Consider the following 26,842-nt stretch of genomic DNA (forward strand, 5'->3'; position numbering starts at 1 on the left):
TTGGGGAACGCTCTGTAATGAAGGTGAGAGATCAACACAGGGGAAACACTGCCCATCACCACCCACTGGGATAAGGCTCCTGGTCTCCTCTAACAGACGCATGCCTGCAATCAGAAACTCAACTGATTTCACTTTTATTAATTGAGTAACAAGTTGCTAACAATCTACCAATTACCATCACACCCAGCCAACAAATATTTAACTTGATTTTCTCCCATCCCCCTCTCCTCTTGCTACTTTGGTGTGGTGAGTAATGGGGTTTTGGTGGCTCCCTCTCCCTCCCTCCCTCTGTGTGATAAAAAGCCAAGTGTCAGGCACTACTAGAGTGTGATTTGTTGTACAGGTAATTTGTGGGGAGTTTACACAAGCTCAAAGTGCGAAGTTCATCTCCCTTTGTGGAGTCAGGATTCTCCCTTTCTCTTTCCTGACGGGCTGCCACTTTGAAGGTAAGACTCTTTCTCGGGCGTGGACTGCCTCTGAATAGGAAGATTTCTGTAGCTTTATAGTAAATGTTGTGAATAAACAGCAACTCTACTTGGGTCTGAAAGGGGGGAGAGAAATGTTCCCTGTTGTTGAATAGTTTGAATCTTCCTGTTGAACAGTCCCCTATGACATTATAACCTGTCCCTCTTATTTTCTGTCTGTGTTTGTACCAGTTGTAGTTCTGACTCTTGCTGTGCACTGATGCTAAGAAATTGTAAGGTAAATCCTGCAGTTGGAGCCTGACCTGATCTGACTGGTGAAGTGCGATTACCTCTTTCTGGGGGGAGAGGGAGGATCTTTTGTTTGCTTTGCTCTCGGGCTAGGTTGGGACCTAGACTCCGCAGTGAGACTTTGACATCCCAGCATCGGCGTGAATTAATTCTGGCTCATGGTGGTGGCACGGTCATGGGTGGAGGGTCTCCTCCCGATGCTCTATCTTCTGCGGTGGCAGAGTTGCAGAAAGCCCTGGGGAATATGGTGTCTCCGCTGGAGTTATGGGAAAGGGATGGATGAGAGGCCCCTATAGAAACTACGTTCTCTCCCCACCCCCCAAAACTGTGTAAATGTGAAGTGTATCGCCATCATTTTTTCCCTTTAGAGTTTCAAATGTCTGTAGTTTCACTTTTATTTAACTAAGGCTGTGATTATCCAAACACTTCGATTTGGATGGAGGCTTGAACTATATATATATATATATATATATATATATATATTTTGTCTTGTTGATAACTTTTTCTATCTAGGAATTGCTAGATGCAAAAAAAAAAACAAGGTTCATCTCGTTTACCATCCTGGTAGCCGTAGGATTCAATGATAATGGGAGTTGATTCAGCACAGCGATCAAACGTTCACTTCCCCCACCCCAGTCAGAACATAAGAAATAGGAGCAGGAGTAGGCCACTCGGCCCCTCGAGCCTGCTCCGCCATTCAATAAGATCATGGCTGATCTTCTAACTCATGACCAGCAATGTGAGCTGTTCCTTTTGCGGCTGTGGGGTGACGTGTGTGTGTGTGTGTGTGTGTGTGTGTGTGTGTGTGTGTGCAGGCTTGGGAATGGGAGTAGCCTTTCGACCTTCTGCTTCGCTCCATTTGGAATAAGGAGTTGTGTGGGGGAACGGGTTAAGTCACCTTCTTGAGATAGACCGAAATACTCGTACAATCTGCGCTGCTGTGTTTAGTGCAAATTTTTTTCCCCATCTCCTGAGCCGTTCTTTATGATCTGTCCTGTATCCTCTGATCCCCCGCCCCCTCGGTGAGATGTTAATCTGGCTGTTCCGCCAGCTGTTAACGGCCATGTAGCGGAAATGTTTGGGCTGAGACTTTCAATGGCTTGTTGTAACTTTTTAACCAAAAGCCTCTTGTGCTTTTTTTTTTATAAAACCGTGTAGGTAGCTGATTTATTTTTTTAGTGGGGGGAGGGGGAAAAAAGTCTTGGAACTGACTAATACACTGAGCTATGTGCAATCTGCGATTGGCAACGAAATGGTGGGTGTGGGAAATGGGTAAGAAGTTGGCACCTTTTTGTTTTTAAAAAAAAAATAAGGATTTTAGCCCGGGAGGGGCTGAGGCCTGTGGTGATGGGTGAACAAGATTTGCGTGTGGGATGGGATAGATGAAGTAAGGCATTGGACAATTGGGAGTTTAATGGAGGGCGGAACATGAGGCCAGCAAGGAGAGCTCCAAAGTAGTGAGGTGACAAAAGGCATCTATAAAAGTTTCAGTGGTGGGAAGGGCCGAGGCGGGCAACTTTTTTTTTTGACTGTGGGAGCAAGAGGATTTGGAGTTGACCAGGATGATGAGGCTGAACATGGTCTGAATCCGCCTGAGATGGTGGGGAAAAAGTTAACGGATGGAACCGGCAGCAAGAGATCGAAGCATGTGTCCAAAATAGGATCGCTGTGGTCTTCCCAATGCCGAGCTGGAGGAAGTTGAGACCGGACGTTGGACATGCAGTCGACAGCGCTGAGGGTGGAGAGAAAGAGGTGGTGATAGAGGTAGAGGTGGGTGTCGTCTGCACACTGACAATGTCGCTGAGGGGCAGCACGTAGATGAGGGAGAGGAGTGGGCCAAGGGTCGATCTTTAGGGCAAGGGGGGTGGGGCATTCCAGAGATAAGTTTGGGGGTAGGGGGAGATGGTAAGAGAAGCCTTGCTGGAGAGGTGTTAGTTGCGTTTGGATAGATAGGCATAGTACCAAGTGAAGGTAGGTCCCATTGAGCTGGACCACTGAGGGGTGATGGAGGGTGTGGTTAAGTGTGTCTGATGCTGTGGAAAAAATGAGGATGAGGAGGAATAATGCATGATGGTCACAGAGGATATCATTTACGACTTTGGTTAGAAGAAGAATTTGCATTTATAAAGCACCTTCCAGGACGTCCCACAGTGCTTATAACCAATGATATGTTTTTGAAATGTAGTCACTGTTGTAATGTAGGAAGCGCAGCAGCCAAATTGCACACAGCAAGATCCCACAAACAGCAACGAGATACATGACCTGTTTTATTAGGATGTTGTTCGAGGAATAACTATTGGCCAGGACACCGGGGAGAACTCCCCATCTCTTCTTCGAAATAGTGTCATGGGATCTTTTACGTCTTAGAGGGCTGACGTTTTAACATCTCATCTGAAAGACAGTTAGGACTGGGAAGGGTGAAAATGGACTGGAGATTTTAGGAGTAGATAAAACACACTCCTCCCTCCTGCCCTCTTCCTCCCACTCCCCACAACTTGTTGGTTAAGATGGTGAAGTCACTGCTCAGTGTGGCATTGGCACACACTGACCAGAAGGGCTTGTGTTTCGCTCTTGGTCGGCCTTGAATAATCTGATCTCAACTGGGGCACCAGTAGGTGCACTAGAATTGACCTCAGCCTCCAGGGATAGTGAGGGGAGAAAGTCATCCAGAGGGCCCACTCCTGATCGCTATCCAGTGATGCCTGCAGGGCACGGTGCGGAGGCTGGGTGAGGGTGAGTTTTGGCCCTCCCCTTCCTGTGGTGTAACAGTCTGTCGGCACTCATTGTCAATGGGCGCTTGGAGATAAAATACCGGAGGGACCCCAAACCATTGCAGTTGAGTCCCAATGCGGCCATCTCCTAACTTACGGACTTTTCCAGCAGGAGACACTGGATAGTGACCAGGAGTGGGATCTCTCGCCACTTTCCCAATCCCCTCCTAGCCCAGGAATCATGGAGGCCAGTTGTAACCCTCCTGGCTGAGGCCTATTAACTTGGGGGGGGGGGGGGGGGGGGTAGAAAAGAGAGAAGGGGAGTGCGAGGACATCAGCCACACACATGACTATTCATCAGCAATGCTGGAAAATGCACCTGTGGGTGTTGGTTGAGAAGAGGGCATGAGCTTGGTTGCACTGCCTGCACAGTTGAATAGTCTGCGTGGAGCTACCACCCTGGAAGACAAGAGATGGGTAACCATTCAGGAAGAAGCTATTGGATTTGTTTTTGGATGTGAAACAAGGGATGAAGTCTGTGGTGGTACTTTTCAAAAATTGACTGGTCTTTCGTAGTAGATACAGTACAGAAGGAGGCCATTCGGCCCATCGTGCCTGTGCAGGCTCTTTGAAAGAGCTATCCCATTAGTCCCACTCCCCCTACTCTTTCCCCATAGCCCTGTAAATTTTTCCTTTTCAAGTATTTATCCAATTCCCCTTTTGAAAGTTATTATTGAATCTGCTTCCACCGCCCTTTCAGGCAGCGCGTTCCAGATCATAACAACTCGCTGCGTAAAAACATGTGGAGTTTGTTGGTGGCGGAGGGGAAATATCCACCTGGGATACCAGAGGGCCACCAGTACCTGTGCAGCTGCATCCCAGCAAGAGTCGGTGCTTTCAGGAGGGTGGAAATTGGTGGGAATAGGGATGGACTTTTCAAAGTCATGTAACGAGTGTCTTTAAAAGTCTGACTGGGTGTTGGCCATGGCTCAGTGGGGTAGCTCTCTCTCTCTCTCTCTCTCTCCTCTGAGTCAGAAGGTCATGGGTTCAAATCCCTCGCATAATCCAGGCCGACACTCCCAGTGCCAGTACTGAGGGAGTGCTGCACTGTCTGAGTTGCTGTCTTTCCAATGAGACGTTAAACCGAGGCCCCGTCTGCCCTCTCGGCTGGATGTAAAAGATCCCAGGGCCGCTATTTCAAAGAAGATCAGGGGAGTTCTCCCCAGTGTCCTGGGCCAATATTTATCCCTCAACTAACGTCACTTTTTTTAAAAAAAAAGAATAGATTATCTGGTTGTTATCGCCTTGCTGTTTGTGGGATCTTGCTGTGCACAAATTGTCTGCTGCATTTTCTATGTTGCAACAGTGACTGCATTTCAAAATAAAGTACTTCATTGGCTGTGAAGCACTTTTGGATGTCCTGAGGTCGTGAAAGGTGCTTTATAAATCCAAATTCTTTCTTTGTACCCACCTATGCCTCTTTTTAACTTTCTTCAAATGATCCGTTGCATTTTTAAAGAACTGAGTGTGCTGGTGACATCCGGAGGGGTGGGGAAGAGTCGTCGTCGCCTCAGCAATGACATACGATTTGACACTGAATCTTATCAGGTTTTGTGCCTCCGTGTCCCATAAACGAGAGTCAAATGGGGCTTCATTCAGGTAGAGTGACACAAACTGACTGCCCAATCTGTGTTTCTAAAAAAAATAGTACAGCTGAGGGTATGACTTCTATGTTGTAATTGTATCGAGCGATTCCATGACTCCAAACATGGGATTGTGGTCCAGGGGATGGGGGCTACGTTTTTAAACTGGGGGGTGGGCAGTTCCTGGTTTGAATCCCCTCCCTGCCAATAGTTACCTTAATGGTATATACCTCAATGCAAGGAGACTAGTGAATAAGGCAGATGAGCTCAGGGCACAGATAGACACGTGGCAGTGAGATATTTTAGCTATTACAGAACATGGCTTAAACAGGGGCAGGAATGGCAGCTCAACGTTCCTGGTTACAGGGTTTTCAGACGAGATTAAGAGGGGGATAAAAAAGGAGTGGGGGGGGTGGCAATATTGGTTAAAGGAACAATTATAGCTGTGAGGAGGGATGATATGTTAGAAGGATCATCAAATGAGGCCATATGGGTTGAGCTAAGGAACAAAAAAGGGGCAGTCACACTGCTGGGAGTGTATTATAGACCCCCAAACAGCCAGAGGGAGATAGAGGAGCAAATATGTAGGCAAATTTCTGAAGTGCAAAACCAATAGGGCAGTAATAGTGTTTTTTTTTTTAACTACCCGAATATTAACTGGGATAGAATCAGTGCAAAAGGTATAGAGGGTGCAGAATTCTTAAAATGCATTCAGGAGAACTTTTTTAGCCAGTACGTAGCAAACCCAACAAGAGGGGGGGCAGTTCTGGATTTAGTTTTAGGGAATGAGGCTGGGCAGGTGGAAGGAGTATCAGTGGGAGAGCATTTTGGTGGAAGTGATCATAATTGAGTTAGATTTAGCATAGTTATAGAAAAAGACAAAGATAGAACAGGAGTAAAAGTTCTCAATTGGGGAAAGGACAATTTTACTAAGCTGAGAAGTGATTTAGCAAAAGTGGACTGGAAACAGCTACTTGAAGGTAAATCAGTGTCAGAGCAGTGGGAGATTCAAGGGGTTCAGAGTAAACATAAAGAAAAAGGGTGGGGCTGCCAAATCTAGAGCTCCCTGGATGTCAAGGAGCACACTGGGTAAGATAATTGTAAACAATTTTACAACACCAAGTTATAGTCCAGCAATTTTATTTTAAATTCACAAGCTTTCGGAGGCTTCCTCCTTCCTCACCTGAGGAAGGGGGAAGCCTCCGAAAGCTTGTGAATTTAAAATAAAATTGCTGGACTATAACTTGGTGTTGTAAAATTGTTTACAATTGTCAACCCCAGTCCATCACCGGCATCTCCACAGGGTAAGATAAGGCTGCATTAGGGTTAGGGTTAGGGTTATGTCAGACACTGAGAGCTCAATACTACAGAAAGTCTTGAGGAGTATAGAAAGTGCAGGGGTGAAATTAAAAAGGAAATTAGGAAAGCAAAGAGAGGGCATGAAAAAATAAAATTAAGGAAACCCCAAAAATGTTTTTTATAAATACATAAAGAGCAAGAGGATAACTAAGGAAAGAGTAGAGACCAAAAAGGTAACCTGTGAGTGGTTCTAAATGAATACTTTGCATCTGTCAACACAAAAGAGGGAGACGATGCAGAGATTGTAGTTAAGGAGGAGGAGTGTGAAATATTGGATGGGATAAACATAGTGAGGGGGGAAGTATTAAGGGGTTTAGCATCTTTGAAAGTAGATAAATCGCCAGGCCGGGATGAAATGTATCCCAGGTTGTACAGTTGTTTAAAAAGGGAGAAAGAGATAGACCGAGTAATTATAGGCCAGTCAGTCTAACCTCTGTGGTGGGCAAATTATTAGTTTATCCTGTCCCTCAGAATTAATTCTGTCATTTAGAAAGACACTGGTTAATCAAGGACAGTCAGCAGAGATTTGTTAAGGGAAGTTCGTGTCTGACTAACTTGATTGAATTTTTTGAGGGCGTAACCAGGAGGATCGATGAGGTAATGCGTTTGATGTAGTATACATTGATTTTAGCAAGGCTTTTGACAAGGGCCCACGTGGCAGACTGCACAAAAAAGTGCAAGCTGATGGGATCCAAGGGAAAGTGGCAAGTTGAATCCAAAATTGGCTTAGTGGCAGGAGTCGACAGGTGTTTTTTGACTGGAAGGATGTTTCCAGTGGAGTTCCGCAGGGCTCAGAATTAGGTCTCTTGCTTTTTGTGGTATATTATTGATTTGGACTTAGTTTGCAGATGATTCAAAAATTGGCCGTGTGGTTGATAGTGAGGAGGAAAGCTGTAGACTGCAGGAAGATATCAATGGACTGGTCAGGTGGGCCGAAAAGTGGCAAATGGAATTCAATCCAGAGAAGTGTGAGGTAATGCATTTGGGGAGGGCAAACAAGGCAAGGGAATACACAATAAATGGGAGGATACTGAGAGGTGTAGAGGAAGTGAGGGACCTTGGAGTGCATGTCCACAGATCCCTGAAGGTAGCAGGACAGGTAGATAATGTGGTTAAGAAGGCATATGGAATGCTTTCCTTTATTAGCCGAGGCATAGAATATAAGAGCAGGGAGGTTATGCTGGAACTGTATAAAACACTAGTTAGGCGACAGCTTGAGTACTGAGTACAGTTCTGGTCACCACATTACAGGAAAGATGTGATTGCACTAGAGAGGGTACAGAGGAGATTTACGAGGATGTTGCCAGGGCTGGAGAATTTTAGCTATGAGAAAAGATTGGATAGGCTGGGGTTATTTTCCTTGGAACAAAGGAGGCTGAGGGGAGATTTAACTGTAGTGTACACAATTGAGGGTCCGAGATAGGTCCTCCCTATCCACTATATTTCCCTTAACAGAGGGGTCAATAACCAGGGGGCATAGATTTAAAGTGATTGGGAGAAGGATTAGAGGGGAGCTGAGGAAAACATTTTTTGACCCAGAGTGGGTCTGGAACTCACTGCCTGACAGGGTGGTACAGGCAGAAACCCTCAACTCATATTAAAAAATACCTGAATATACACATTAAGTGCTGTAACCTACAGGGCCACAGACCAAGTGCTGGAAAGTGGGATTCGGCTGGGTGGCTCATTTTCGGCCAGTGCAGACACAATGGGCCGAATGGCCTCGCTCTGTGCCGTAAAATTTTCTATGATTCTATGAATAGTTCCTAAATCAGCAAGTTCCCACCTTGGGCAATGGACAGTCCTTAAGTGGGCTTCATTCCTGCCCAGTTGCTAAATTGGCCTCTACATTGTTGGGGAGGGGACCTGCGTAAACAGCTGTTTCCTGTCTGCAGGAAACTAATGGTTCTGGTGTACCCACTATGGCTGGCCTTTTTATTTTAAGACTTGGCTGTGGGGAGACTGCCCTCTTTTTTTACTCCCCCTGCCCCCCCAAACATAGGCTGACACAGTTCTATAAACACTAGGCACCTTCCAGTACCTCATCCATTCTTCATGTCTGAGCCTAGGTAGTAAAATGTTGACATGGTATTTAGGGATATCATGGTTGAAGCCAAGCCTGTACTTGTTTGATGTCTTGATCGCGATAGGGTAGATACAGAGAAACAATTTCATAAAACATATTATATTACATAGAATCTAAAGCACAGAAACAGGCCATTCGGCCCAACAGGTCCATGCCGGTGTTTATGCTCCACACGAGCCACCTCCTCCCTCCCTACTTCATCTCACCCTATCAGCATATCCTTCTATTCCTTTCTCCCTCATGTTTATCTAGCTTCCCCTTAAATGATCTGTTGTTCATCTCAACTACTCCTTGTGGGAGCGAGTTCCACATTCTCACCACTCTCTGGGTAAAGAAGTTTCTCCTGAATTCCCTATTGGATTTATTAGTGACGACTCTCTTATATTTTTGGCCACTAGCTTTGGACTCCCCAACCCCCCATTTTAAAAAAATAAATAAATTCCTCTGGTGGGGCAATGTGGTGCAATCTTAAAATTAAAGCTAGGCTGTCCAGGAGTAAAATCAGGAAGCACTTTTTCCATATGTAGGGTAAGTGGAAAACTGGTATTTTCTCCTCCCAAAAGGCTGTGGATGCTGGGGGTCAATTGGACCTTTTTCAAGGGCTATGGAGCAAAGGCAGGTAAATGGGGTCGAGGTATAGACTGACCATGATTGACCTGAATGGCGGAACGGGCTTGAGGGGCTGAACGCCCCATATGCACCCAATGGAGTAGGAGTTACCTGGAGAACACCGGTGTGAGACCATGGTCTTTTCTCTTTCTTTTCCCCCCTGCCCCCCCCCCCCCCCCACCCAGCCCAGTGGTGTGTTGGTCAATTTTAGAGGCCTAGGATTGCCAGGATTGGCCTGGAGTCTCCAGGACACTGCTGGGAGCAAAAACTGAGAGAAAAATCATAGGGGCACAAAAACACTTGTGTTTTTTCATTTTCTTTGAACACTTCTGTTTATTAGTTATAAAAATATTGGAGATGGGGGAGAAAGGCTGTTTGGATGGTTGTTGATAGTCAATTGGGAAATGGAAGAGTCTTTACCCTTACCTATTGGCCGTGGGTTGCGAGGATGGATGTGTCAGGTGACCAATGTTGGGGGTGGAGGGGGCAAGTTGGTGGCCATGTGATGAAACCTCCAGGAATAGGTCCAACCAGAGTTGGCAATGCTATGGAGGCAGCCCTGGATGGGATCTGCTAACTCAGCACGGACTGGGATCAAAGATTGCTCAGCTCTCTCTCTCTCTCTCTCTCTCTCTCTCTCCTAGGAGTGTGCAATGGGAGACTATGGCATCCAGCACTCCCATTCATGCTAATTTAAACCTTTTTTGTATGACCAGTTTCGCTGCAATGCCCTTATAAGGCCCAGTTCTAACGTGGTTATAAAATATTGGCACCTGTTCCTATTTTATGTCCTCTCTTCCTGTGCACTTTAAGCTATTTGTGCAATATTGCACCTTCCTGCTCCCTGGCCTTTGACCAACTGCTATCAATAAGGGATCTGAGGAATTCTATTATGGACTTGATGTCAGCTGTGCTGGTGTAGGGCAAAACCTGGCCAGAAAAAGGCCTTTTAACCCATTGACCCTTCCTAGGTCGAAGGGCAAGAGGTAAATGGTTAACCCTACAACAGTATCCAGGCATAGGTTGGAGAGAATCTGGAGACTGGGTTCAGTTCTGGGCACCGCACCTCAGGAAGGATATATTGGCCTTGGAGGGGGTGCAGCTCAGATTCACCAGAATGATACCGGGGCTAAAAGGGTTAAATTATGAGGACAGGCTGCACAGGCTAGGCTTGTATTCCTTTGACTATAGAAGATTAAGGGATGATCTAAATGAGGCGTTTAAGATGACTAAAGGATTTGACAGGGTAGACAGAGAAATTTCCTCTGGTGGGGAGTTCAGAACAAGTTTCAGTACACTATTGCCCCCACCTGGTATTGGTTTGAAGAGCAGCATCAACGCAGAAGTCATTGTGTCTACTGGGAGTTAGCCTATAAAATGGGAGAGATGTTGGAAAGGGCGGTCGGTGTTTGCTTAATGTGGAATCATAGAATACTACAGCACAGAAAAAGGCCATTTGGCCCATCGTGCCTGTGCCGGCTCTGAAAGAGCTATCCAATTAGTCCCACTCTCCCCGCTCTTCCCCATTGCCCTGTAAAATTTTCCCCTTCAAGTATTTATCCAATTCCCCTTTTGAAAGTTATTATTGAATCTGCTTCCACCGCCCTTTCAGGCAGCGCATTCCAGATCATAACCACTCGCTGCATTTAAAAAAAAAAAAATTCTCCTCATCTCCCCTCTGGAACTTTTGCCGATCACCTTAATTCTGTGTCCTCTGGTTACCGACCCTCCTGCCACTGGAAACAGTTTCTCCTCATTTTCTCTATCAAAACCCCATTAAAATTTTGAATACCTCAATTAAACCTCCTCTTAACTTTCTCTGCTGTAGGGGGAACAATCCCAGTTTCTCAATGTAACTGAAGTCCCTCATCTGTGGTTATCATTCTGGTAAATCTCCTCCGCACCCTCTCCAAGGCTTTGACGTCCTTCCTAAAGTGTGGTGCCCAGATGTTGGCTGTATTATGGGATTGCTCGGAGCATCCATTGACTACGGCTGTGTGGGAATTTTTTGAAACTTAAAATGCTTCCTTTTTTTTGTTCAAGGTAACCCACACGTAGAACCATGCCGGACTTGACTCCTGCCGTCTCAAAGACCTTGAATAAAACCACACCGGGGATTCAACTATGGCGGATCGAGGCAAGTAGAAGGATTTTGCTCACGTCCTGTCTTGTGAGGAACGGGCTCAGCAACTTGTGACCACCCATCATGTGATTAGGCGGCCAGCCTTGTCTGTGTGAGAACAGTGAGGTACAAACTGCTGTGCAAAGTTCCTTCCCTGCCAGTTGGCTGCTCAAATGCTGGGAGTTCAGTCTCAGGATGTGGGAACCAAAGGCAGGGCCAGCATTTACTGCCCACCCCTCATTGCCCTGAACGGAGTGTCTCGCTAGGCCACTTCAGAGGGCAGTTAAGAGTCAACCACAGTTGGTACGGGACTGGAGTCACTTATCTAGGCCCAGACCGGGTAAGGACGGCAGGTTTCCTTCCCTAAAGGGACATTAGTGAACCAGTTGGGTTTTTAAGATAATCCGACAGCCTCGTGGTCACTTTTATTGATACCAGCATTTCATTTCCAGATTTTTCTCTTTAAAAACTGATTTCAAATTCTCAAACTGCTGCGATGGGATTTGAACTTGTGTTTTCTGGATTATTGGTCCAGTAACATAACCACTACACTACTGTACTCCCTATTGATTATTTCCAACTGGCCTAGTTATACAGAGAGGGGGCTTTACTCTGTATCTAACCCGTGCTGTACCTGCCCGGGGAGTGTTTGATGGGACAGTGTAGAGGGAGCTTTACCCTGTATCTAACCCGTGCTGTACCTGCCCGGGGAGTGTTTGATGGGACAGTGTAGAGGGAGCTTTACCCTGTATCTAACCCGTGCTGTACCTGCCCGGGGAGTGTTTGGGACAGTGTAGAGGGAGCTTTACTCTGTATCTAACCCGTGCTGTACCTGCCCTGGGAGTGTTTGATGGGACAGTGTAGAGGGAGTTTTACTCTGTATCTAACCTGTGCTGTACCTGCCCGGGGAGTGTTTGGGACAGTGTAGAGGGAGCTTTACTCTGTATCTAACCCGTGCTGTACCTGCCCTGGGAGTGTTTGATGGGACAGTGTAGAGGGAGTTTTACTCTGTATCTAACCTGTGCTGTACCTGCCCGGGGAGTGTTTGGGACAGTGTAGAGGGAGCTTTACTCTGTATCTAACCCGTGCTGTACCTGCCCTGGGAGTGTTTGATGGGACAGTGTAGAGGGAGTTTTACTCTGTATCTAACCCGTGCTGTACCTGCCCGGGGAGTGTTTGATGGGACAGTGTAGAGGGAGCTTTACTCTGAATCTAACCCTGTACATAATGCTGACACTAGACACCTTTCGCTCACTTTAGTGCAAAATTCACACTTTTTAATATGAAACAAAAATAATTGGGACCTTATTTCTGGTTCACTGGGAGGATTTGTGTGTAACCCTAACCACATTCCAACAAAATGACCATTGGCTTGAATCTGCAGTCACTGAAATGTGTGGCTACGGCAACAGATTTACCAACCAAATCAGTTTGTTTTTGTGACATACTAATTTTTAAAAAATTTTTCTCCCCAGAAAATGGAGATGGTTCCTGTACCACAGAGATCGTACGGCAATTTCTACGAAGGGGATTGTTACATCCTGTTTGCAGTAAGTAGATTAATGCTGATATTTAATGTGTCTCGGGAGGTGCATTCTCCCTGCGCTCGCTGACCTTCATTGGCTCCCAGCAACGCCTCGAATTTAAAATTCTTATCCTCGTGTTCAAATCCCTCCATGGCCTCGCCCCCTCCGTATCTCTGTAACCTCCTCCAGCCCTACAACCTTCCGAGATCTCTGCGCTCCTCCAATTCTGGTCTCTTGCGCATTCCTGATTTTAATTGTTCCACCATTGGCGGCCGTGCCTTCAGCTGCCTGGGCCCTAAGCTCTGGAATTCCCTCCCTAAACCTCTCCACCTCTCTCTCCTTTCAGTCGCTCATTAAAACCTACCTCTTTGACCAAGCTTTTGGTCACCTGTCAACAACAAGAATACAAAAGCAAGGAGGTTATGCTAATCCTTTATAAAACACTGGTCAGGCCTCAGCTGGAGTATTGTGTCCAATTCTGGGCACCGCACTTTAGGAAGGATTTCAGCCTTCGAGAGGGTGCAGAGGAGATTTACTAGAATGGTACCAGGGATGAGAACATAAGAACATAAGAAATTGGAGCAGGAGTAGGCCAATCGGCCCCTCGAGCCTGCTCCGCCATTCAATAAAATCATGGCTGATCTGATCCCAACCACAAATCTAAAGAACACAAGAAGTCGGAGCAGGACCCGGCCACATAGCCCCTGGGCCCTCTCCGCCACCCACAGGGCATTGACCGATCCGAACTCAGCTTCATGTCCAATTTCCTGCCCGCTCCCCATAACCCCTAATTCCCTTTACTTCTAGGAAACTGTCTATTTCTGTTTTAAATTTATCTAATGATGTAGCTTCCACAGCTTCCTGGGGCAGCAAATTCCACAGACCTACCACCCTCTGAGTGAAGAAGTTTCTCCTCATCTCAGTTTTGAAAGAGCAGCCCCTTATTCTAAGATTATGCCCCCTAGTTCTAGTTTCACCCATCTTTGGGAACATCCTTACTGCATCCACCCGATCAAGACCCTTCACAATCTTATGTTTCAATAAGATCGCCTCTCATTCTTCTGAACTCCAATGAGTAGAGTCCCAATCTACTCAACCTCTCCTCATATGTCCGCCCCCTCATCTTCAGTTATGTGGAGAAACTGGGGTGGTTCTCCTTGGTTAAGGGGAAATTTGATCGAGGTGTTCAAAATCATGAAGGGTTTTGATAGAGTAAATAAGGAGAAACTGTTTCCAGTGGCAGGAGGGTCGGTAACCAGAGGACACAGATTTAAGGTGATCGGCAAAAGTTCCAGAGGTGACACGAGGAAACATTTTTTTACACAGCGAGTTGTTCTGATCTGGAATGCGCTGCCTGAAAGGGCGGTGGAAGCAGATTCAATAATAACTTTCAAAATGGGATTGGATAAATACTTGTGGGGGGGGGGGGGAGGGGGGATTTTATAGGGCTATGGGGAAATAGCAGGAGAATGGGACTAATTGGTTGGCTCTTTCAAAGAGCTGGCGCAAGCACAGTGGGCCGAATGGCCTCCTTCTGTGCTGTACCTGTTATGATACTACGACCAACAACTTGCATTTATACAGTGCCTTTAACCTAATAAAGCGTCCCAAGGCGCTTCACAGGAGCGATATCAACCAAAATTTGACACCGAGCCATATAAGGAGATAGTGGGACGGGGAGGGAATTCCAGAGCTTGGGGCCTGGGCAGCTGAAGGCACGGCCGCCAACGGTGGGACAACGAAAATCGTGGACATGCAAGAGGCCAGAATTGGAGGAGCGCAGAGATCTCGGAGGTTTGTGGGGCTGGAGGGAGGTTAGAGATAGGGAGGGGGCGAGGCCACGGAGGGATTGGAGCACCAGGATGCGAATTTTAAAATCGAGACATTGCCGGACCGGGAGCCAATGTAGATGAGGGAGCACAGGGGATGATGGGTGAACGGGACTTGGTGCGAGTTAGGATACGGGCAGTGGAGTTTTGGATGAGCTCAAGTTTACGGGGGGTGGAAGATGGGAGGCCGGGCAGGAGAGCATTGGAATAGTCGAGTCTGGAATAAACAAAGTATGGATGAGGGTCCCAATATCTCCTTATGTGGCTCGGTGCCAAACTTTGTCTGATAACGCAAAGCGCCTCGGGACGTTTTACTACATTAAAGATGCTATATAAATATTGTACAGGTTACTGTGGTGAAGGAGGGGGAGGGAGAGAGAAATCGGCCAAGGTTCCTGCTCCTGATCACCATGCAGTGAACCCCTCCCTGAAAGTGGTGGGTTTGTGTCCGCATGGCAGGGACAGGATCGCGTGGGGTGCCACCCCCTGTGGTCGAATAGCCGGCTAACGCTTGCTTTGTTCACGCAAACAATAGCCACTTTGGCAAGAAACCAGAGGGTTACTGGTTGTCTGTAGTCCAGCAAAAGGCAGCACCTTCGGGAGAGAAATGGATCTTCGTCTGATTTGTAGCCCACCCCCCCCCGAGGATGTTCTTCCAATTTACCCCAACCCCTCGCTGAATTGTTGGAGGGAGCATGGGGCTTAAAAGAATAAAACTCTCGGGCAAGTTCGATCTGATTCGGTGTCTCCTCCTCAGACTCGCAAGACCGGGAGTTCCTTCGCTTACAACGTTCACTTCTGGATCGGCAAAGACTCCTCTCAGGATGAGCAGGGAGCCGCTGCCATCTACACCACCCAGCTGGACGATCACCTGGGAGGGAAGGCCGTGCAACACCGGGAGGTCCAGAGATACGAGTCCGAGGCCTTCAAGGGTTACTTCAAGAAGGGCTTCATGTGAGTAGAGCAGTTTTAATGGTGTTTTCATTGAGTTACCGTTCTTAGCCAATGGTGACAAGGTGTGTACTGGGATAGGGGACAGGGAGCTGAGTGTGAGACTATAACACAGGGTCTGTACTGGGATAGGGGACAGGGAGCTGAGTGTGAGACTATAACACAGGGTCTGTACTGGGATAGGGGACAGGGAGCTGAGTGTGAGACTATAACACAGGGTCTGTACTGGGATAGGGGACAGGGAGCTGAGTGTGAGACTATAACACAGGGTCTGTACTGGGATAGGGGACAGGGAGCTGAGTGTGAGACTATAACACAGGGTCTGTACTGGGATAGGGGACAGGGAGCTGAGTGTGAGACTATAACACAGGGTCTGTACTGGGATAGGGGACAGGGAGCTGAGTGTGAGACTATAACACAGGGTCTGTACTGGGATAGGGTACAGGGAGCTGAGTGTGAGACTATAACACAGGGTCTGTACTGGGATAGGGGACAGGGAGCCGAGTGTGAGATTATAACACAGGGTCTGTACTGGGATAGGGGACAGGGAGCTGAGTGTGAGACTATAACACAGGGTCTGTACTGGGATAGGGTACAGGGAGCTGAGTGTGAGACTATAACACAGGGTCTGTACTGGGATAGGGGACAGGGAGCCGAGTGTGAGATTATAACACAGGGTCTGTACTGGGATAGGGGACAGGGAGCCGAGTGTGAGACTATAACACAGGGTCTGTACTGGGATAGGGGACAGGGAGCCGAGTGTGAGATTATAACACAGGGTCTGTACTGGGATAGGGGACAGGGAGCTGAGTGTGAGACTATAACACAGGGTCTGTACTGGGATAGGGGACAGGGAGCTGAGTGTGAGACTATAACACAGGGTCTGTACTGGGATAGGGTACAGGGAGCTGAGTGTGAGACTATAACACAGGGTCTGTACTGGGATAGGGGACAGGGAGCCGAGTGTGAGATTATAACACAGGGTCTGTACTGGGATAGGGGACAGGGAGCCGAGTGTGAGACTATAACACAGGGTCTGTACTGGGATAGGGGACAGGGAGCCGAGTGTGAGATTATAACACAGGGTCTGTACTGGGATAGGGGACAGGGAGCCGAGTGTGAGACTATAACACAGGGTCTGTACTGGGATAGGGGACAGAGCTGAGTGTGAGACTATAACACAGGGTCTGTACTGGGATAGGGGACAGGGAGCTGAGTGTGAGACTATAACACAGGGTCTGTACTGGGATAGGGGACAGAGAGCTGAGTGAGAGACTATAACACAGGGTCTGTACTGGGATAGGGGACAGGGAGCTGAGTGTGAGACTATAACACAGGGTCTGTACTGGGATAGGGGACAGGGAGCCGAGTGTGAGACTATAACACAGGGTCTGTACTGGGATAGGGGACAGGGAGCTGAGTGTGAGACTATAACACAGGGTCTGGACTGGGATAGGGACAGGGAGCTGAGTGTGAGACTATAACACATGGTCTGTACTGGGATAGGGGACAGGGAGCTGAGTGTGAGACTATAACACAGGGTCTGTACTGGGATAAGGGACAGGGAGCTGAGTGTGAGTCTATAACACAGGGTCTGTACTGGGATAGGGGACAGGGAGCTGAGTGTGAGACTATAACACAGGGTCTGTACTGGGATAGGGGACAGGGAGCTGAGTGTGAGACTATAACACAGGGTCTGTACTGGGATAGGGGACAGGGAGCTGAGTGTGAGACTATAACACAGGGTCTGTACTGGGATAGGGGTTTGATACGACTGAGTGACCTGCTTGTCCACTTCAGAGGGCAGTTAATAATCAACTGCGTTTGGTGTGGGACTGGAGTCACATGTAGATCAGACTGGGTACCAGATTATTTGTCCAGGCCTAACCACAACACTGCCGTAACCGCTGTGGGACTCCTCACCTCCCTCGGTCCCGGCTGCTTCCTGTAAATACAGCTTGTTTAAAAACTCAAACTTGGTGTTTCCCCATTACTATGTTCTGTTTAACCTCTGCACTGCAAACTTTGGCCCTTCACCTTCATAATGCTGTCTCCTCGTGTGCACTCATTGTTTCGCTTCACAAGATTGGGGGAGAGGCCATTCGGTCCATCTGGTGGTACGTGATTGTTTTACACCCAGGTTCCAAAGAGTGGAGCAACTGCTGTTTCGGTAGCTCGGTCGATCGCGCTCCTATCTGAGTCAGAAGGTCGTGGGTTCGAGCCACGCTCCAGACTTGAGCACGTAATCTAGACCGACACTCCCAGTGCAGTACTGGGGGAGTGCTGCACTGTCCTCTCTCTCTCAGATGAGTCATTGAACGAAGGCCCTTGCCTGCCTGTTCAGGAGGATGAAAGAGATCCCACGGCATCCTTTGAAGAGGAGCAGGGGAGCCCTCCCCGGTGTCCTGGCCAATATTCAACAGAACAAGAAAACTGTAACCGGTCGTTCATCTCAGCTGGTAGGACCTTGGTTGTGTGCGAAATGGCTGCTGCATTTGCCTACACAGGTCACTGCAGTTCAAAGTAATTAATTCACCATGTGAAAGAAAGTCTGGAATTTATTTATGATGTGGAGATGCCGGTGATGGACTGGGGTGGACAAATGAATTTATTTAGCACCTTTTCAGGACGTCCCAAATGAAGTACTTTTTTTTGAAGTGTAATGTAGGAAACGCGGCAGCCAATTTACACACAGCAAGATCCCACAAACAGCAATGTGATAATGACCGGGTAATCTGGAGCAGCTCAGCCAGTGAGGCAGCATCGGAGGAGAGAGAGAAACAGAGTTAATGTTTCAGGTCGATGACCTTTCACCAGAGTTCTGACGAAAGGTCATCGACCTGAGATGTTAACTCTGTCTCTCTCTCTCTCTCCACAGATGCTGCCTTATTTCCTGAGCTGCTCCAGCATTTTCTTTTTTTTAAAATTTGATTTCCAGCATCTGCAGTATTTTGCTTTTGACCGGATAATCTGATTTTTAGTGGTGTTTAGCTGAAGGATAAATATTGACCCAGGAGATATTGGGGCGAACTCCCCTGCTTCTCTTCAGAATAGTACTGTGGGATCTTTTACATCCACCTGAGAGGGGCAGACGGGGCCTCGGTTTAACTTCCCATCCGAAAGACTGCAGCTCTGACCAGCGCAGCACTCCCTCGGTACTGCACTGGAGTGTCAGCCTGGATTATGGGCTCAAGTCTCTGGAGTGAGGGCTTGAGCCCACGACCGTCTGACTCCAGAGGGGAGAGTGCTGACCCCTGAGCCACGGCTGACGTATGGAAAGTGACCTGGGATGATTTTTAGGAGCAAAATTCAAAGCAGGTTTTCTGTTTTAACAGTTACAAGCAGGGAGGTATTGCTACTGGGCTGAAGCACGTAGAAACCAACGCCTACAATGTACAGAGGCTGCTTCACGTGAAGGGCAAGAAGAATGTGTGCGCTGGAGAGGTGAGCCATTTAACTGAGCTTCGAATTCACCTTCAGTTCCAAATCTCTCACGACACTGCCCGGAGTCTCCACTGGGAGTGCGACCAGAATAGAGGCTCTTGTGGGTTGATCCCTCTCTTTCCTCTCCACCCCCCCCCCCCCCCCCCCCCCAAAAAAGGTCTGTGCTGAGTCAGTCGCCCTTTCTGGGCGATGGGAGGAGTTGGGAGTTACAATGAGCCTCAGTGCCCCTAGGTTTGGGGGGGGTGGGAAATTGGCTCCTAATTGCTCGTCAATGATTTCCTGTTAGACTATCACATGTTGGGTGAGGACCATGTCCAGTTTAGGGCTTTTCCCTCTCTTCCATGCCCCCCCCACCCTGTTCAATGGGCTGTCAACACCTCTCTCTCTCTCTCTCTCAGCTCATAGACAAAGATGGACCATGTGGGTGAGGTATCGGGCCTGTAGATGTGCACTCCAGCAAGAACTCACTGTCTTGAGGGGGATGAAATAGGATTTATCCAGATTCCATTCCATATAAACGTGTGTCTACACAAACCTGTGTGGGACATTGGGCCCAGATTTATTGCCCGTCCCTTGTTGCCCTTGGGAAGGTGGTGGCCTGCGGCCTGCTGCCTCCTTGAACCGCTGCATGTAGCAATTTGTTAGGCCACTTCAGAGGGCAGTTAAGAGTCAACCACGTCGGTGTGGGACTGGAGTCACGTATACCGGCCCAGACCGGGTACAGACGGCAGGTTTCCTTCCCTAAAGGGACATTAGTGAAACCAGTCGGGTTTTTTTTTCCCAACAATCAGACAGTTTCGTGGTCACTTTTACTGAGACCTGCTTTTAATTTCCAGATTTTTAAAAAAAAAACTGAATTCAAATTCTCAACCTGTCATGGTGGCAGGGCACAGCCCCACGATGTGGGCGGACTCTGTCTGCCTTTAATGACCGTTGCGTATGTAATGTACATCTGTAGGACCATAGGTTAAATGGGAATCCCCACTGTGCAGCAACATGGAGAGTTACCCTAATGGGACAGAAGGTGCTGAGGATTTGTGAACAGCAAATGCAATTCATCAAAATGGAACTGTAGACCGTTGATTTAACGTCTGGGGGGGGAGGAAAGATACTGAAATCTTGGCTAAAAGATTAGATAACAAAACGGGATGGGAAGAGGTCATTGGAGTGGGAGGAAGCTCATGTAGAGTATATAAACACTGGCCTGTTTGTGTTATAGAATCTATGTTAAAAATTGATTTGAAGTTAGCAGCCAGAGCAGATCTATGCAGAGAATAATTGAAGTTTTAAAAAAAAAAATGCATCCATGTGAGAAAAAACACATTATGATGTTGTAAGTGCATTTTCTGCGTTGTAGTGACTGGAAGCCTGCTTTGGGATGGATGTGTGATCAGTTCTCGTGAATCTTTCAGGTGGAGATGAGTTGGAAGAGTTTCAACAATGGAGATGTCTTCTTGCTGGACCTGGGGAAACTCATCGTGCAGTGGAATGCACCCCAGAGCAACCGTATGGAACGTCTCAAGGTACTAGATCAGTGCTGGCTCCTGCAGCTAAGCTGTGACGGGGCAGGTGATTAGATAAGAGGGGGATGTATTTTATGGAGTCACTGTACACTTTCACATGGTAATGGCAGGTCACCCAAATGTATTGATCTGTATGTGATGCATATGGTTGAGAATGACATGCTGCTTTGGTGTCAGGATAATGTGACAATCGCTCGGCTTTGACTGGGTTGGGACCGTCCAGGGTAATATAGATATGGCGTATACACCTTGTAGAATTTGTACAGAGAAGGTACAACATGGAAACAGGCCATTCGGCCCAACCAGTCCATGTCTGTGTTTACCCTCCACATGAGCAAATAGTCATAATCACATTTACCTGCCCTGTTCCTGTATCCCTTTAAACCCTTCTCCTTCATCTCTCCAATTTAATCTTGAGTGTTGACATAGTTTCTGTCTCAACCACTAACCCGGGAAGTGAATCCCACAGCCCCAAAACTCTCTGAAGAAGTTTTTCCCACCCACTGTTCTAAATCTCTTCCACTTAATCTTGTATCTGTGGCCCCTCGTTCTTGGCCCCTCAACTACTGAAAACAGTCTGTTTCTATCTACCCTGCCCCATCCTTTCATCGTTTTCTAAACACTTCTAATCAATTCTCCAGGTGTTGGCGTCGCTGGCATTTATTGCCCGTCCCCTGGTTGCCCTGAGGTGGTGGTGGGACCTTTTTTTTTGAACCAGAGCAGTCTGGTGATTGTGGCAGTTTGTAAGTGAGTGGCCTGTTTGTTGTAAGAGTCAACCAGGTTGGGTTTGGGACTGGACATAGGCCAGACCGGGTAAGGACAGCAGGTTTCCTTCCCCTCGTTGGACATTAGTGAACCTGGTGGGGATTTTACAACAATCTGACAGCTTCATGGTCACTTTTTTTTTTACTGAGACCAGCTTTTGATTACCAAAAAACTGAATTCAAATTCTCAGACTGCCCACGGTGTGATTGGAGCTCGTGTTCTCTGGATTATTAGTGTAGCCATTACACTATCTCATGCCTCTACCGTCATTCAGTAACCGAGGAAGTGTACACACAAAATTGATGGGCAGGAAAAGACCAGCTGGTCCATCAAGCCTGCCCCACTCCATGATGGCCAGAGCATCATGACTCCTCTCCCTTTCTCTCTTCTCCACCACCCCCCCCACCCCACCAATACCCTTGCAGCCATGTAATCTCAGGCTGTTAAAAGAAGCAAGGAAGGAAATAGCGGAGGTTCTGACCATCATTTTCCAATCCTCACTGGATACCTGCATGGTGCCGGAGGATTGGAGGACTGCTAATGTTGTACCATTGTTTAAAAAGGGAGAAAGAGATAGACCGAGTAATTATAGGCCAGTCAGTCTAACCTCGGTGGTGGGCAAATTATTGGAATTGATTCTGAGGGACAGCATAAACCGTCATTTGGAAAGGCACGGGTTAATCAAGGACAGTCAGCATGGATTTGTTAAGGGAAGGTCGTGTCTGACTAATTTGATTGACTTTTTTGAGGAGGTAACAAGGAGGGTCGATGAGGGTAATGTGTTTGATGTAGTGTACATGGATTTTAGCAAGGCTTTTGACAAAGTTCCACATGGCAGGCTGGTTTTTTTTAAAAAAAAAGTACAAGCCCATGGGATCCAAGGGAAAGTGGCAAGTTGGATCCAAAATTGGCTCAGTGACAGGAAGCAAAGGGTAATGGTTGATGGGTGTTTTTGCGACTGGAAGGCTGTTTCCAGTGGGGTCCCACAAGGCTCAGTAATAGGTCCCTTGCTTTTTGTGATATATATTAATGATTTGGACTTAAATGTAGGGGGCATGATTAAGAAGTTTGCAGATGATACAAAAATTGGCCATGTGGTTGATAGTGAGGAGGAAAGCTGTAGACTGCAGGAAGATATCACTGGACTGGTCAGGTGGGCAGAAAAGTGACAAATGGAATTCAATCTGGAGAAGTGTGAGGTAATGCATTTGGGGAGGGCAAACAAGGCAAGGGAATACACAATAAATGGGAGGATACTGAGAGGTGTAGAGGAAGAGAGGGACCTTGGAGTGCATGTCCACAGATCCCTGAAGGTAGCAGGACAAGGAGATAAGGTGGTTTAAAAAGGCATGTGGAATACTTTCCTTAGACGAGGCATAGAATATAAGAGGGGGGGGGGGGTGGTCATGCTGGAACTGTATAAAACACTGGTTAGGCCACAGCTTGAGTACTGTGTACAGTTCTGGTCACCACATTACAGGAAAGATGTAATTGCACTAGAGAGGGTACAGAGGAGATTTACAAGGATGTTGCCTGGCTGGAGAATTTTAGCTGAGGAAAGATTGGATAGGCTGGGGTTGTTTTCTTTGGAACAGAGGAGGCTGAGGGGAGATTTAATTGAGGGGCCTAGATAGAGTGGATAGGAAGGACCTATTTCCCTTAGAGAGGTCAATAACCAGGGGGCATAGATTTAGTGATTGGGAGAAAGATTAGAGGGGAGCTGAGGAGAAATTTTTTCACCCAGAGGGTGTTGGAGGTCTGGAACTCACTGCCTGAAAGGGTGGTAGAGGCAGAAACCCTCAACTCATTTTTTTAAAAGTACCTGGCAGTGCACCTGAAGTGCTGTAACCTGCAAGACCAAGGACCAAGTGCTGGAAAGTGGGATTAGGCTGGATGGCTCATTTTCGGCCAGCGCAGACACGATGGGCCGAATGGCCTCCTTCTGTGCCGTAGATTTTCTATATTCTCCTGGGGGAGGCAAAAATGAGAAAAAACTCTAGGCAAACAAGGTGGAAGAAAAGCACCCACAACAATTAAAAAACAGACTTACACTTTTTTGTACATTTGTTGGTAAAATGTAAAGCAAGGGTTAAAGTTCACTTGCATAAACTGCAAATGAGTTTTCATATCACATCTGTCAGTATTTATTAACATTTCTTATTTACTGATCACACCCTCGAACATTAGTTGCAGCAGAATGTGTGTTTTTGGGGGAAGGGGCTTGGAGATAATACACCATAGTTTGACACACAGTCTCGTAAAACTATTAACGTGCTAGCTTTTATCAAGGAAACTCTTTTTTTTATATATTAGAAACATGGGTTACTTTGAACATATGCATTTCATCTTTGGAAACTCCCATGGTCTTTTGCTGGACTGTCTAACCTACAGCCTGTGGACACCCCCTGACCTGGGGTAATCCAGCCTCTGAACTTTTCCAGTTTGTGCTTGTATTCTACAGTTTGCTGGCACCCATTAGTGAGCCAAACTGGCTGGTCACCATCACCAGCTGTGGCCTGGAGCCTGGTTTGGTTATCGTACGGTGACTCTGCATTATTCTCATCCTCATGTTCAAATCCTGCCATGGCCTCGCCCCCTCCTCCAGCTCTATAACCCTCCGAGATCTCTGCGCTCCTCCAATTGTGGCCTCTTGTCATAGAATCATAGAATGGTTACAGCATTCTATGATCACTTCCTTGGTTACAGCACAGAAGGAGGCCATTCGGCCCATTGAGCCCGTGCCGGCTCTTTGTAAGAGCAATCCAGTTAGTCCCGTAGCCCCGCAAACTTTTCCTCTTCAAGTATTTATCCAATTCCTTTTTGAAAGCCACTATTGAATCTGCTTCCAACGCCCTTTCAGGCAGCGCATTCCAGATCATAACAACTCGCTACGTTTTTTTAAAAAAAAGTTTTTCCTCATGTCGCCTTTGGTTTTTTTGCCAAACACCTTAAATCTGTGTCCTCTGGTTCTCAACCTTTCTGCCAGTGGGAACTGTTTCTCTTCATTTACTTTATCTAAATCCTTCATGATTTTGAACACCTCTATCAAATCTCATCTCAACCTTCTCTGCTCTAAGGAGAACAATCCCAGCTTCTCCAGTCTATCCATTAACTGAAGTCCCTCATCCCTGGAACCATTCTAGTAAATCTCCTCTGCACCCTCTCTAAGGCCTTCACATCCTTCCTAAAGTGTGGTGCCCAGAATTGGGGACAATACTCCAGTTGTGGCCAAACCAGTGTTTTATAAAGGTTTAGCATAGCTTTGTTGCTTTTGTACTCTATGCCTCTATTAATAAAGCCCAGGATCCCATATGCCTTTTAACAGTTTTCTCAACCTGTCCTGCCACCTTCAAAGCTTTGTGCACATATACCCCAGGTCTCTGTTCCTGCACCCTCTTTAGAATTGTACCATTTAGTTCATTGCCTCTCCTCATTCTTCCTGCCAAAATATATCCATTTGCACTTCTGTCAAATTTCATTTGCCACGTGTCTGTCCATTCCACCAGCCTGTCTGTCCTCCTTGAAGTCTATCACTATCCTCCTCATTGTTTACTACAATTCTAAGTTTTGTTTCATCTGCAAATTTTGAAATTGTGCCCTGTACACTCAAGTCCAAGTCATTAATATATATCAAGAAAAGCAGTGGTCCTAATACCGACCCCTGGGGAACACCACTGTACACCTCCCTCCAGTCCGAGAAACAACCATTCACCACTACTCTGCTTCCCGTCACTTCGCCAATTTCGTATCTATGCTGCTACTGCCCCCTTTATTTAATGGGCTTCAATTTTGCTGACAAGCCTATTATGTGGCACTTTTTCAAACACCTTTTCAAAGTCCATATACACCATCAACTACATTGCGCTCGTCGACCCTCTTAGTTACCTCATCTAAGAACTCAAGTTAGTTAAACACTATTTGGCTTTTAACAAATCCATGCTGGCTTTCTCTAATCAATCTACACTTGTCCAAGTGACTGTTAATTTTGTCTCAGATTATCGTTTCTAAAAGTTTCCCCACCACCGAGGTTAAACTGATTGACTTGTAGTTGCCAGGTTTGAACAAGGGTGTAATATTTGCAGTGCTCTGGCACCAGCCCAGTATCTACGGATGATTGGAAGATTATGGCCAGTACCTCTGCAATTTCCACCCTTACTTCCCTCTGCAACCTAGGATCCATCCCATCTGGATCAGGTGACTTATCTACTTTAAGAACAGCCAGCCTTTCTAGTACATCCTTTATCAAATTTTAGCCCAACCACCTCTCCTTTTACTGAAACTCTGGCAGCATCTTCTTCCTTGGTAAAGACAGATACAAAGTACTCATTTAGTACCTCAGCCAAGCCCTCTGCCTCCATGCGTAGATCTCCTTTTTTGGCCCCTAATTGGTCCCAACCCTTCACTTACTACCCGCTTGCTGTTTACAAGCCTATAGAAGACTTTTGGATTCCCTTTTGTGTTGGCTGCCAGTCTATTCTCATACTCTCTCTTTGCCCCTCTTATTTCCTTTTTCACTTCCCCTCTGAACTTTCTATATTCAGCCTGGTTCTCACTTGTATTATCAACCTGACACCTGTCAAACACCCCCTTTTTTTCGGCTTCATCTTACTCTCTCTATCTTTCGTCGTTCAGAGAGCTCTGGCTTTAGTTGCCCTACCTTTCACCCTCGTGGGAATGTGCCTAGACTGTACCCGAACCATCTCCTCTTTAAAGGCCGCCCATTGTTCAATTACAGTTTTGCCTGCCAATCTTTGATTCCAATTTACCCGGGCCAGATCTGTTCTCATCCCATTGAAATTGGCCCTCCTCCAATTAAGTATTTTTACTCTAGATTGCTCCTTGTCCTTTTCCATAGCTAATCTAAACCTTATGATACTATGATCACCGTTCCCTAAATGTTCCCCCACTGACACTTGCTCCACTTGACCCACCTCTTTCCCCAGAACCAGATCCAGCAATGCCTCCTTCCTCATTGGGCTGGAAATGTACTGGTCAAGAAAGTTCTCCTGAACACACTTCAGAAATTCTTCCCCCTCTCTGCCCTTTACACTGTTACTATCCCAGTCTATATTATGATAATTGAAGTCCCCCATTATCACTACTCTATAGTTCTTGCACCTCTCTGTAATTTCCCTGCAAATTTGCTCCTCTATCTCCTTCCCTCTAGTTGGTGGCCTATAGAATACATCCAGTAGTGTAATGGCACCTCTATTGTTTCTTAACTCTAACCAAATAGATTCTGTCCTTGACCCCTCCAGGACATCCTCTCTCTCCAGCACTGCAATATTCTCCTTAATCAATACCGCCACCCCCCTCCTTTTTCTCCTTCCCTATCTTTCCTGAACACCTTGTATCCAGGAATATTTAGTGCCCAATCCTGCCCTCTTTTGAGCCAGGTCTCCGTTATCGCCACTACATCGTATTCCCATGTGACTATTTGCACTGCAGCTCACCAACCTTGTTTACCAGGCTTCGTGCATTTACACACATGCCTATCTTAGACCATCTTGTATTCTCTCTTAGCACTAGAGCAAGAAATAGCACAGTATTAGTTGGAATCA

The 26,842-nt window shown here is 46.9% G+C and overlaps 1 protein-coding gene across 1 annotated transcript in view; it reads left to right on the top strand.

The window, feature by feature from the left end:
* The first annotated feature begins 250 nt into the window (after positions 1 to 250).
* LOC137323478 (villin-1-like) overlaps positions 251 to 26,842 on the top strand; it is a 58,063-nt gene continuing 31,471 nt past the window's right edge. Inside the window, exons 1-6 of the mRNA XM_067986980.1 lie at positions 251 to 446; positions 11,165 to 11,258; positions 12,719 to 12,793; positions 15,356 to 15,552; positions 18,885 to 18,993; positions 20,406 to 20,516. Of these exons, the coding sequence (XP_067843081.1) occupies positions 11,184 to 11,258; positions 12,719 to 12,793; positions 15,356 to 15,552; positions 18,885 to 18,993; positions 20,406 to 20,516 (567 nt within the window). The 5' untranslated portion in view covers positions 251 to 446; positions 11,165 to 11,183. The remainder of the gene's footprint in view (positions 447 to 11,164; positions 11,259 to 12,718; positions 12,794 to 15,355; positions 15,553 to 18,884; positions 18,994 to 20,405; positions 20,517 to 26,842) is intronic.

The sequence above is a fragment of the Heptranchias perlo genome, chromosome 7 (assembly GCF_035084215.1).
Source record: "Heptranchias perlo isolate sHepPer1 chromosome 7, sHepPer1.hap1, whole genome shotgun sequence".
In the NCBI taxonomy this organism is placed as follows: Eukaryota; Metazoa; Chordata; class Chondrichthyes; order Hexanchiformes; family Hexanchidae; genus Heptranchias; species Heptranchias perlo.